The sequence below is a fragment of the Salminus brasiliensis genome, chromosome 13 (assembly GCF_030463535.1).
Source record: "Salminus brasiliensis chromosome 13, fSalBra1.hap2, whole genome shotgun sequence".
NCBI classification, from domain to species: Eukaryota; Metazoa; Chordata; class Actinopteri; order Characiformes; family Bryconidae; genus Salminus; species Salminus brasiliensis.
Window position 1 is genome coordinate 27,620,079 of NC_132890.1, and position 12,005 is coordinate 27,632,083.

General features: G+C 41.0%; 1 protein-coding gene across 1 annotated transcript; it reads left to right on the forward strand.

Moving 5' to 3' along the window:
* Positions 1-5,048: 5,048 nt before the first annotated feature.
* On the forward strand, positions 5,049-7,706 carry LOC140575394 (ribonuclease P protein subunit p25-like protein). Its single transcript, XM_072695693.1, has 2 exons — positions 5,049-5,482; positions 5,619-7,706. Exon 2 carries the CDS (start codon positions 5,857-5,859, stop codon positions 6,640-6,642), a length of 786 nt encoding a protein of 261 aa, XP_072551794.1. The 5' UTR covers positions 5,049-5,482; positions 5,619-5,856; the 3' UTR covers positions 6,643-7,706.
* The last annotated feature ends 4,299 nt before the right edge of the window (positions 7,707-12,005 follow it).

The following is a 12,005-nucleotide window of genomic DNA, read 5'->3' on the forward strand; positions in this document are numbered from 1 at the left end:
CACAAAGGTTCACAAATTCAAAAGTTGCAAAGGTTAATATTAAGTTCAATCAGATGTTTTTTTTTGTTTTGTTTTTTTTGCTGTGGTTCATATTAAACATGATAAACAGAATGTATTTATTGAGTATTATAAATTGTAGTTGTAAATAGTAAGCATGTGACTTGGGGTTGAAAAATGCTCAGATGTAAAGGGGCTCAGAGCCATGGCCACTCATGGCCACTATGGCCATGGAGCTATCAGCAGCCAGAGTCTGGGAAAGGCTTCACATGTGTCAGAGGAGTTCACATAAACAGGGATTGGGTAATTGGCCTTCCAAATTGAGTAAACAATGGGGTCAAATACAAAATTATTAACATGTCTTTATCACCCTGTTATTTTCAGAATTAAACATGCTGATTTTCCATTTTGGGCTGTTGGGAAAAATGCTGCTTTAGTTTTAACACTGAAACATAACTGTAACTTAACTGTAACTATAATTATTCCAGAGTCTTAACGATCAGTGTTTCTGTCCTCTCATTGTGGTCTCTGTCCGCGATGTGCTGTTAACAAGCTGTAGGTATTGTAGCGGGTTAGCTTTTAGCCTTTCCCCACACTTACTTCCTCAAGTTTGGCTTACTGGTAAGAAAATGTGTATTTTCCCTTTCAATTCTGCTTTCACGAGAAATAAACATCACATCAACACAATTACAAAATTGAAATTTTTAGGATTAGGATTTTAAATGTATACTACCTTCCTCTGCTTATGTAGAGGCACTCAGTTCAGTAACTATCTTTAGTTACTGTAGTTGCTTACAGAAATCAAGCCCAAATGAATGGAAATAGTTAATGGGGTTCCACAGGGTCCTATCCTGGGTCTGATGCTCTTTAAATTATATATTTGAATTTCAATTTAAATGTTACAGTTACTGACTGTGTTTATAAACTATTATAATCTATATTTGTTTGGGACTATGTAAATGAGACCTTTCAGATAATAAATAAATAAAGGGCTGAAGGAGCATGCTTGAGGGAGCCCGGCTTTCCAATTCCATAAAAAAAAAGTATAAAAACAACAATGATAAAAAAGTGGTATGCCAAAGTGAGGGAGAGGATGGTTAAACTTTCAGAAGTGTAGGCAATCTGAGTTGTTTTATAGGCCTCCTCATCACGGGCTGAATTATAGGCTTCACGGCAGTGAGAGACAATTGGTTCAGTTTTGCAGCATGAAATAATAAGCAATTTTACAGTTTTGTGCATTTGAATGACCTAAATGAGCAGCCAGTTGTGTGTTGATTTGATGGTCTCCATGGTGCTGAAATTGGCGCTGTGTAATATACAGGCATTCACATTCAGTTTGACTAATGTGTTCGGTTGATTTAATGAGAAAAACAGGCTCTGGTGTCAATGTTGTTGAACTATGATAAGAGGGTGTGCTCTAATAATGGAAACACACGAGTAAATACCTTCTCCACGCATGCTGTATGGCCAGTGCCGTTCTTTTGCTGAAAGCCTCCCTCGACTCCAGTATCACTCTAAAGCGTTCTTGCGCAAATTAATTCTGTCAGAATGTAGGAAACATGCTGCAAAAGCAATGTGCTATTATCCATTTACTTGTCAGAGAGAGAGAGAGAGCGAGAGAGAGAGTGTTTATAATGCAGTAACATCGCTGGTTCCCCGCAGGCAGCTGTGCATCTCTTTATGAATGATGAGGGTAATTTCTCCCAAACAGCCGAATGATCACTCTGCCACACACACCGACCCCCCACCCTCCCCACTCTGTCTGTTGTTGGAATAAACAAGAAGGTTTGTTGCCGTATATCCTGCTATGGACAAAGAGCATTAAACTAAGAAACCAAGTGAGCACAAGCAGAGATTCAAACGTGAGTCATTAACTGACATCTGTTATTGATTACACCTGTAATATTTCACAACGGTAAATAAAATAGCACTATGAAGAAGAAGAAGTTAATGTGTTGGAAGCAGACAAATGTACGTAGTTAGCATAAGAATATCCTAATTGTGATGGTTAGACGACTGGGTTGTCCATCTCTGAAGCATCAGAAGGGTCTTATGGGGTGTTCCCGGGAGGCAGTAGTACTAAAAGTGCTCCAAGGAAGTGCTAACAACCAGTGATGTGATCCATGGAGGTCCCACCTCACAATTTACAGAATCTGCTGCTAATGTCTTGGTGCCAGACATCACAGGAAGCTTCAGGGGTGTAGTCGGGAGTCAGGAGCCGTTGTGGTGGTTTGGGTGGTACCTACACTCTTAAAAATAAAGGTGAATTAAATGGTTTTCAGCGATGCCATAGAAAAACCACATAATACACGAAGATGACAAAATCCTGCACCTAACAAGTGGTGTTACACATAAGGGGCAGTGGTGGCTCAGCTGTAAGAGCGCCGGGATATCGATAACAGGGTTGTGGGTTCGATTCCCGGGCTCGGCAAGCTGCCACTGTTGGACCCTTGAGCAAGGCTCTTTACCCTCTCTGCTCCCCGCTCACCGCTCTGTGTGTGTGTACTCACTGCCCCTAACACGTGTGAGTGTGTGTTCACTACCAGATGGGTTAAATGCGGAGGACACATTTCGCTGTACAGTGTACACTGTACAGTGACAAATACATGCACCTTTACCTTTAAGACCCAGCCCCTTCTCTTCTCCGATACTCTACTCACCCTCTACAACTGCTCTATCAAGTAGGCACCTCCCTTTCTGTTTTGCTTTAGCCGTTTATATAGTGCCATGATTGTTATTGAGATGTGTGCAAGTGTGAAGAAACTTTAAAAGGCCTAAGGATCCATCATTTGATGCAATGATTTCTTTACCAAAGAAATTGCAAAACCAGCAAAACTGAGCTTGAGTAAATGCAAATGACTAGACATAACTAGTTACTACATTTGATGTACTAACAACATGGGAATAAATCAAAAGGTAAACATCACACACACACTCTCTCTTTCCATCTCTCTCTCTCTTTCTCTCTCTCTGTGTCCTACTCTCAGACAGCTCATTGTTTCAGGCTGAGTGGTCTGCCTTTACCCATTTAACCACCTGTCCATCACCTGTGCTGACTAACCCAGCTGTCGTCCAGAAAGCGACTCTAGACTGCAGCTGTCTGAGCAGGTTCAGCACAAAGTAACAGTCCCACACAAACATGGAAAATAGACACCAAGAGAACAGTTCACAGTTCCATCCTGAAAGAGTATAAATGTTCACGACATGTACGTGACTTAAAAGGCTCTATATCCTACATTTCTCTATGCTTGATTTTTCTCCATAGGCTCCCTGATAATGGTTGTGTATATTTACCAGTCAAAATGTTTCAAAATGTGCTGGTGCTCCACTTCAACAAATAATGTGGTCACACCTGTCAGTTTTTTTCCAAACATGATTAAACTCATCCAAAACAGATCAGAAGATGCTAATTCATGAAGTGGAAAACTGAGAGCTGTATGACCCTTCCTCAAAGGTTATTTATTTATTTATTTACTCACTCATTGGATCTTCTTCGGTTTCTTTCCAGTTTAGTCATTTCCCATTCACACCCGGTAGCTACCATACCCCTATCACACAGCACAATTAGTGAGAGTGATGGGCTAGCAAGTCACATTAAGGTAAATTTAATAGGGCAATTTTTGACATAAGCTAACCGGTGGCCCGAGTGATGAAGGAGGGAAAGGGGCATCCTACCCACCCACAGAGTAAGCGAGACCAGTTATCCTCTCAGGGACTCTCAGACACATATTACTATGACATCACCAAGGTTGGAATGTGCAATCTTCTCAAAGGTGGCACACGATGAAGCTAAAAATGACAGGAAACAACTTGGGGCACATATCAATGCTAGGCTAAATCCCTAGCTGACCCACTTTTACCATCTCTTCTCTCCAGTGTCTGCTTCCTTGAAATCAAAGGCCTACCTTAGACTTGAGATAACCACACATCTGAAGAGGAACTCAAAAGTGAGAGTCAAAACCCATGGCAGGCTAAAGCTAACCTAGCTAAAATCTCTTCAGCTTGATAACAGCTCATGGCGCTGAGAGGACACAAGGAGAGGACTGCAGAACTATCTATTACTATCTGGTAATACTGGGGAATTATAAAAAAAAAAAAATAATAATAATTACAATGTTTTGGTTGCAAAAGTTATGATATACTATAATATATATCATATCATGCTATACTATATCTTAAGAGTCGTAGTAATGGGGTAAACCAGCCAATAAAAGCAGAGCATATGTTTTTTTTTAAGTCCATCATGAAAGAATCAGTGTTTTTTATTCTGGGGTAAAATAACAGGGTTGAAAATTGGCTTGTAAAACCACATCTGAGCATTTTCACCCAAATCTAAGCCATATACTTACTATTTATGCATCACCCAACACCTCATTATACTGCATTCTATGGCACCTTTAGCTACTCACACCACACTGTACGTTTTATATGACATCATTCATGTCATCAGTATTTTTTCCTTTAGTCACTTGTTACCAAATGATGTCTTTATGCCATATTAATCCATTTCTAATATCTTGTGCTCAATAATACATAAACATTCCTAAGGAGATCTTATTGCCTCTGGATGAGAACATTAACACCACCATTATGCACATGATAATGTGCACAACATTTACGAGGATAAAAGGCTAAGTACAGTGCAATTTGATGCCCCTGACTTTCAGCAGCGCTGTGAAGGATGTTTTCAATTAGAAGTGAGCTAATTTCATTCATTGTTTCACCCACTGAAAATGCCTTTTTACAAGCTTGACTGACTCCCTATTTCGGAGCTGCAGGTTAATGAGTCATGTACATTGAGCACATGCACGGGAATGTCCTCTAAATAGATTGACACGAGTTGTTCGAACCGGCGCTTTTGTTCTTAAAGGTGCAGCCCGCACGTTTTAAGCCATGGGACTTAAGAGCTAATTGTTTTGAGGTTTTTTGTTACCTAGAGGGGGCTGCTGCACCTTTAAGAAGGCTGAGATGTTTCTGTCCACAGCCAGCCCCCTGCCTCTTGCCCACCAACCCACACAGACACTCCCCCCACTCGCATTTACACACCGGCACTGCTCTCCTCAGCATCTCTGAAGAGAAACAGAGCACAGACTTTTGTGCCTCAGCAAGCCTTGGAAGGACGTAGACAGAGCTTGAGCTAAACTGAGGAAACTAAGCAAGAGAGAGCTGAGGCTACTTCCAACCAGAGCATGCTGCCTAATGACGGCTCCATGTGAAAGGAAGAGCAGTGCAGAAGAACAGAAGCGCAAAAGAGCAGAAGAGCCAAAGAGTGACCAGCAGAAAGAAAGAAGTTGTACCTTCTGGACCAAAGTTGCCTCCTGAACAAATTCCACCAAAGATGTTTGCCAGGAGTTTTGCTTCTCCACGTTCAAGTTTGAGGGAAGACACGCCAGACGCCAAGAGCAGTTGCTCGAAAGTTAGTCTGAAGATCACATCATCCATTGTATGCCTTTGTTAAGTTGCCCTCCCATCTTCCCAAGCAGAGGTAATGGTTTCTTTCCGATTGTGGTTGGAGGACAGTTTCATTTCCAGCCCTGCGTTAAGGCCTTTTCATTTAATTACGCCTCTGTTTGCCACTTTGTGTCATTAAATTTGCCATTTGTGTTGATCTTGTGTTTCAGCGCTCCAAGAAACGCTGCGTGAGATGGTTTCAATCAGAGCCTAACTGACTGGATAATATTTCTTGGCCGAGGCTTTCAGCCTTTAATGCCTTCCCAGCCTGAACACTAATGCCCACAATGAAGACCTAGAATTAAGCCAGATTGTTCATTTTATGCGAAAGAAATGACCACACGAATGACGGCAAAGTAGGAGTGAGCCTCCTGGATTGTGAGTAATTTAAGCGTTCAAAATGAAGGGATGATTGCAGTGTCTATGTGCTGCGGGCACTTACGGCAGCCAGCATTCTTCCAGAGCCTCATTTGGGCTGGTTTATGCTCCTGGAGGACACCGAGGCATTTTCTTATGGATCTGAGGGACGAGTGTCTACCCTTTAAGGGTGAGACAGCTAGTGCTGACCACATCTCTACCACTCTGCTTGCCGCTAAGCCTCTTTCTTCCCCCAGCACGGCACTGAAGCAGGGTCTAGCAGCCGGCTTCAAGAAGGTGCTCCGGACGGAGGAGGACAGCCCGAGCCCATTTCCAGGGCTGCTGCCTGGCATCCTGGAGATGAGGGTGAAGGAAGGCAGCAAGATCCGCAACCTGATGGGTTTCGCTATGGCCCGGATGCAGAGCGAACCTGGCGACAACAGTCAGAGTGGACTGAGGCAGGTGGTATTCACAGGTTCTGGTCGAGCAGTCACCAAAACCATCACCTGTGCCGAGATCATGAAAAGAAAAGTGGGCGGCCTGCACCAGCTGACCAAACTGCGGTACAAAGGCGTGCAGGAGGTGTGGGAGAGTCAGGAGGGAGGCGAGGCAGAGATGACTGTCCACAGAACCGTGCCCTCCATCAGTATCCTTCTGTCCAAGGACCCTCTAGACCCTCTGGAACCGGGATACCAACCTCCAGAGACGCAGAACGCTCTCTGGGAGGAGAGGGAAGGTGCAGATGTGCTGCAGCCAGCAGGGAAAAGACCATTTGAGAACACAGTTAGTGAAACACAGTCCAAACGATTCTGTCCTCAAGGTGGGGTCGCTCTTTGAACATGTTTTGGGGGGTTCTACAGCATTAGACCCATTTCTAAAGCATACACTGGCAAACAGGCTGGCAGAAGTAGTGGAAACACCTTAGGTGGATAGTATACTTTGGATGCTTTGTAGATTGCTTACCTATCTTTAACGCACATTACTGATATGGACAAATTACAAACCACTGAACTAAAGCAGGTGTGGGGTGTGATTATTTAGAGGCAGGGACAAAGGACATTTCTGAGGTGGGGTATCATTAAGTAACACATTAAGTGGTGCTGACTATAGCATTAACTTCCTTCATTGATTACTCAGTTTGCTTTATGATTTCATTGTCTTGTTTATTTTTTTGTGAGAAAGATAAAATCTTTGTCTGGTTGATGCACAGGAATTACTCTCATTTTTGCAAGAGAGGGCCAGTAATCTTGATGTCAGGGTGACTTTTTTAACCCCCCTGAGAATGTTGATTGCTAAAAATAGCTTTCACATTGTAGCAGGCTGAAAAGTTTTAGTTCAGTCACAGTTTAATTCAGTTTAGATCAGGTACAGGTTAGTTGATATGCTCAAAAAAACCCTCATTAAATAAACACCTAAAAAGCCCACTGGAGTGGTCAATTTATCAGTTTCATCCCGTAGTTACGATGTCTAGCACCATTCCCCCCAGTTAAATGCACTGTTTATTCTGGGTAAGCATCAATTTTTAGCCTCTACTTCACATATAGTCACAGTGGTTCATAAATGTATATTATTATCATTATTATTATTATTATTATTATTGATGTTATTGGTTTATTCTTATTCTGCATGTATTCTACTATTACATGCCCAAACTATTACCATATATGCAAACCACCCTGGATTACCTGGTAAGCATTTTTCAGACAGGCTTCTTCGACTACCATGTAGATTTCTACATGTAGATGTAGAAAAAAGTTACAGTCCACTTACAGTGTGTTACCTTTTTAGCTGTCCCCAGAAACCATTAATTAAATCAGAAAATATGGAGGATTCCCGTTTAAACAAAAATGCAAAGTGAAAAATTAGAAAAAAAAAATAGATTTCTTACAGTGACCACCCTGCCTCAAAGGGTTCATGTAAAGTGGGGTTCATATAACCATCAAATCAGTTCAGAGTTTAACCAGATAGTTGGTTAATAATTTGAACATCTGTAGATAGTTTACATTGGGCTAAAGTGTGCTGTCCAAATAACTTGAGACCGGAGTGGTTGTTCCACTACAAGAGCATGTCATTGCTAGCATACCATAGCATACATTTTTATATATTTTTTTTAGATTTTATATATTTTTCATTTGAAAAGTTGTTTGATTATGGAAGGAAGGAACCGACTGAAGGAAATTGTCTAAAATGTACAGTTAAGCTAAATTTTTTTTCCTTATATAGAAAGTTTTTGTTGTCTTTAAAAGAGCACAAGTAGGCTTAGTAGACCTTCGGCACAATGGATTCAGCACTACATTGTCATTTTTATGGCTAAAACAAGGTAAACGTAAAGGTGCACGTATTTGTCACTGTACAATGAAATGTGTCCTCCGCATTTAACCCATCTGTGGTAGTGAACACACACACCCAGAGCGGTGGGCAGCTATCTCCAGTGCCCGGGGAGTAGAGAGGGTAAAGGGCCTTGCTCAAGGGCCCAACAGTGGCAGCTTGCCAAGCCCGGGAATCGAACCCACAACCCAGTGGAGGTGGTAACCAGCCACCACTGCTCAGTTTATCTAATCACATTTACTGCTTTGACACCGCAACACTCCACAAACTAGAGAAGTGCTCCATTACTGCTATAACCTGATAAACCTCACAGAGGTTCATTTATATCTAATCCAACTGCATTCATGACAATAAAAAAGGACGAAGTAATCTCACCACAACAGAACATCCTATCTCTTAGTTTCTGTTGTATGTTCCTCAGTGTTTATTTTGTAGTAGAAAAGGACAGAAACCAAACTGACACACGATGAACTGGTGTGTGCATTACTGTTCCAAACTGATATACACCCTCAAAGCCAAAGTAAAAAAGTACCACTAAGAGTAAAAGGTGACTCAGACGAGCCTGGACCTTCGAATATTTTTTTTGCAGTAGACCAGTGGGTTTGTGGGCACATCACATTGGTGTTTTGTCGGTAGATTATGTCAACACAATGTTTTGTAATTCATCATTATTGGTCTATTTTGGCATAAGGTTTATATATATATATAAACCTATATATATATATATATATATATATAAATATAAATATATATATATATAAGCCGAAGGGTGAATGTGTGCACATATTAAAAAATAAACATTTTCTAGGGTGACCATATTTTTCTTTTCAAAAAAACAGGGCAGTGGGGACAAACAGGTATCCACTGTAGTTAGGATGCCATGACTGGGGGGGGGGGCTATATTGTAAGTTGAATTGAAAGAAGATGATTGGGTCATATAGGCTATTAAGGCTATTTATTGTTTTTGCTAAATGAGTAAATGTGTATGTATTAACAGACATTACCATACTGTAGTTTCATGGTTTGAGAGGTAATTCCATCCTCACACATACATATTACCATGATAATATGGCATTTGAATCAAATGTTTTTAAGATGATGATCAGCACACATTTGACCAAAGTGTTAAAGTGTGTCCAATCATCTGCTATTTTTCTTGTTTTTTTTTATGTAATGTGAATCATTACTCAATTGTCTCTTGTTCTTTACATTTGGCCAAAGTGTGAAGATAAATAGACCAATATAAATATTTAAAATATTCAAAAATCTTTTTCCAATTACAATTTTTCCCTTCTTCTGTAAAGCTGCCATTGGTTTGTGTGTACCAGTGGCAATTTATTCTTGGTAAACTACATAACTTTCATATTTGACCAGTATTGGGTTAGACTGCTAAACATAACATAACATTATTGTAATTCAGAAAAGTACAATAACGTAAACACTGGGAGGAGTGGCATGCCTTGAAGGTTCAGCTATTTGAGACATATGATAATAACAGCAAGTAAACAAGCAAGTTACAATGTATTGTTTATAATAATTAAAGCTATATTTTCATATAATAGGCTCCATTCACAATTTTGCACTGGGTCCCATAAAATCCTAGTTACACCACCTAAAAAAGCCAGAAATAGGAATGAAAGTTAAAACCATACAGTTCAATTTAAAGGCAAATGGTAACCTTTGAATATATTATTGTGATGTAACAGATCCATCACCATCTACCCTAGCCAAACTCACTGAGATCACAACACGGACCAAGGAACAATCATAATTCTTCATCAGTGTGATCTGCAAGGCTTTCCTAGCAGATCAAAGTGTGCTGGCCTACGAACTGTTTCTGCCAGATTAGACTCCCCTGCAGCGGCGGCTGGGTGTTGAGATAGAACATCCATCATTTTAGGACAAGGATGACAGAATGTCTACAGGGCGCCTCATCTGAGTTAAGTTCTTGAGCCATGACTGAGTTTATAATACGTTTTTCTTTTTGCTTCCATGTCTAACCTGAGGATGTTTCTGCTGATCATAATGAAAATCTCTAAAGCCTGAAGACCACTTAATGCATTTAATTCATCAAAATGTCTCTGACATCCCTGTAATAGGTTTGTACAATGCATCACAACGCAATCCAGTATTGCCAATGTACTCACAATCTCTTCTTGGTGTTGCACATGGCTGGGAACAATAGAGACAGATTCTTTAGAAGCCTTATGAATGGTATTCCAGTGATCTTCTTTGGTTTTCTTGAGGTTCTCTTGTCTGCAGTAGACATACAATTAACCTCTCAGCCCAGCTCAGCAAATGAATCAAAGCAGGGAGCTGAACCTGAGGTTGTGAGGAGGAAGCAACCGAAGCAGCAGGCGACGGCAAATGGAAGGAACCCCAGGGTGCTGTGGACGAACAAGAGAACCCCACACACTTAGCAGGGGCTGTGGGGAAAAGGGACCTTGATTTGCAACGTCAGCATCTAACACGAACGAGCACACCTCACAGACATGATGAGTGAACTGTCCAGCATCTTTCTGTGAGGTGATAATGGTTCAGCAGTTTAAAGTTCTGTCTGACTGAACATTCTCGCCCCCCCCCCATATGGCTGGGAGACCCCGTTAAATCCACTTCCACTTCCACTTCCCACTGCTATAGTGATTGGATTGCACCTAATGTTTGTTTTTTTCAATTACTGCTGTTTAATTAACTTTAATTATATCACAGTTAGTTCCGACCTCGCAATGTGATTGGCTGAGAGGCATTCTGGAAGTGCCGATGTTGCATGACAACGGCACAAATGTCTGTAAGTATCTGCCATACTCGCCTGTCACTTAGCAACAAACAGAAACTATTAAAAGTAACTGCTGATTAGGTAAAAACATTAATGGGTCAATGAGTCAGTCGAACAGGAGGAACCTCAGATGAACTAATATTGTGTTCAAACAACATGAGTGAGCAGCAATGACCAAACCCAAACACTCCCTTACCGGCAATGAAGGTCTGTCTCTACACCCCACCAACTGCAGAGCACAGGTTTGGAGGAACGGCCCGTTTCTGTGTTTGAAGTGTGGTGCTGATGCTCCACTTCAACATAAACACTGCTGTGAAGGCAGACGTCTTTTATTACAACACAACTAAAGCAACACTATGGAAAACTGTAATTTTTCTGCTCTTGGGCTCCCCCTACAGTTGGGAAATGTAATTTGCGCTAAAGGAGACCACTAAATGAAGTGTGAATGAAGATAAACTGGTCCATGATATGGAACATTTAAATACAGCAGAGCTTGATTGACAGCTATTGATTCCAGCTATTTTTCTTCATGGATGTAAGTGATATTTTCTAAACAGGCCTTCAGGCCTTGCATTACCTCAAAGATGCAAGGACTCCTTCTTTTTTCACAAATCTTGAACAAGACAACTGTAGACGTAACTGTCCATCTTAGAAATCTGATTCATATTCATTCATATGTGCATCATTACAGCATACATGGAACAGCACAGCTTCACTCATGTTAGAAATGTTCTGAAATTACAGAAAGTGTTTTGCCTCTTTGCCTCTACTGAACAGGAAATTATACCAAATCCTGCCTGAAAATAATGCTCAGTGTTGCATGACTATCAGCAAGCAAAATACACAGTAACGGTGCATTCTTAAGTGTGAACAAGCCAGGGAGCAACAGAATTTACAATGCTATAATCTTCACTTGCAAAACAAGACATCCTAATCTGAACATACACCAACCAACCATTACTTCTTACTTTACTGCCTACAACACAATGTAAGTCCTGTAAGTTGTGAAGTGGGGCCTCCATGGATCACATCAGTGAGCCTTGAGGTCGCTGGTTGACCAGTCGTCTTTCCTTGAACCACTTTTGGTAGGTACTGA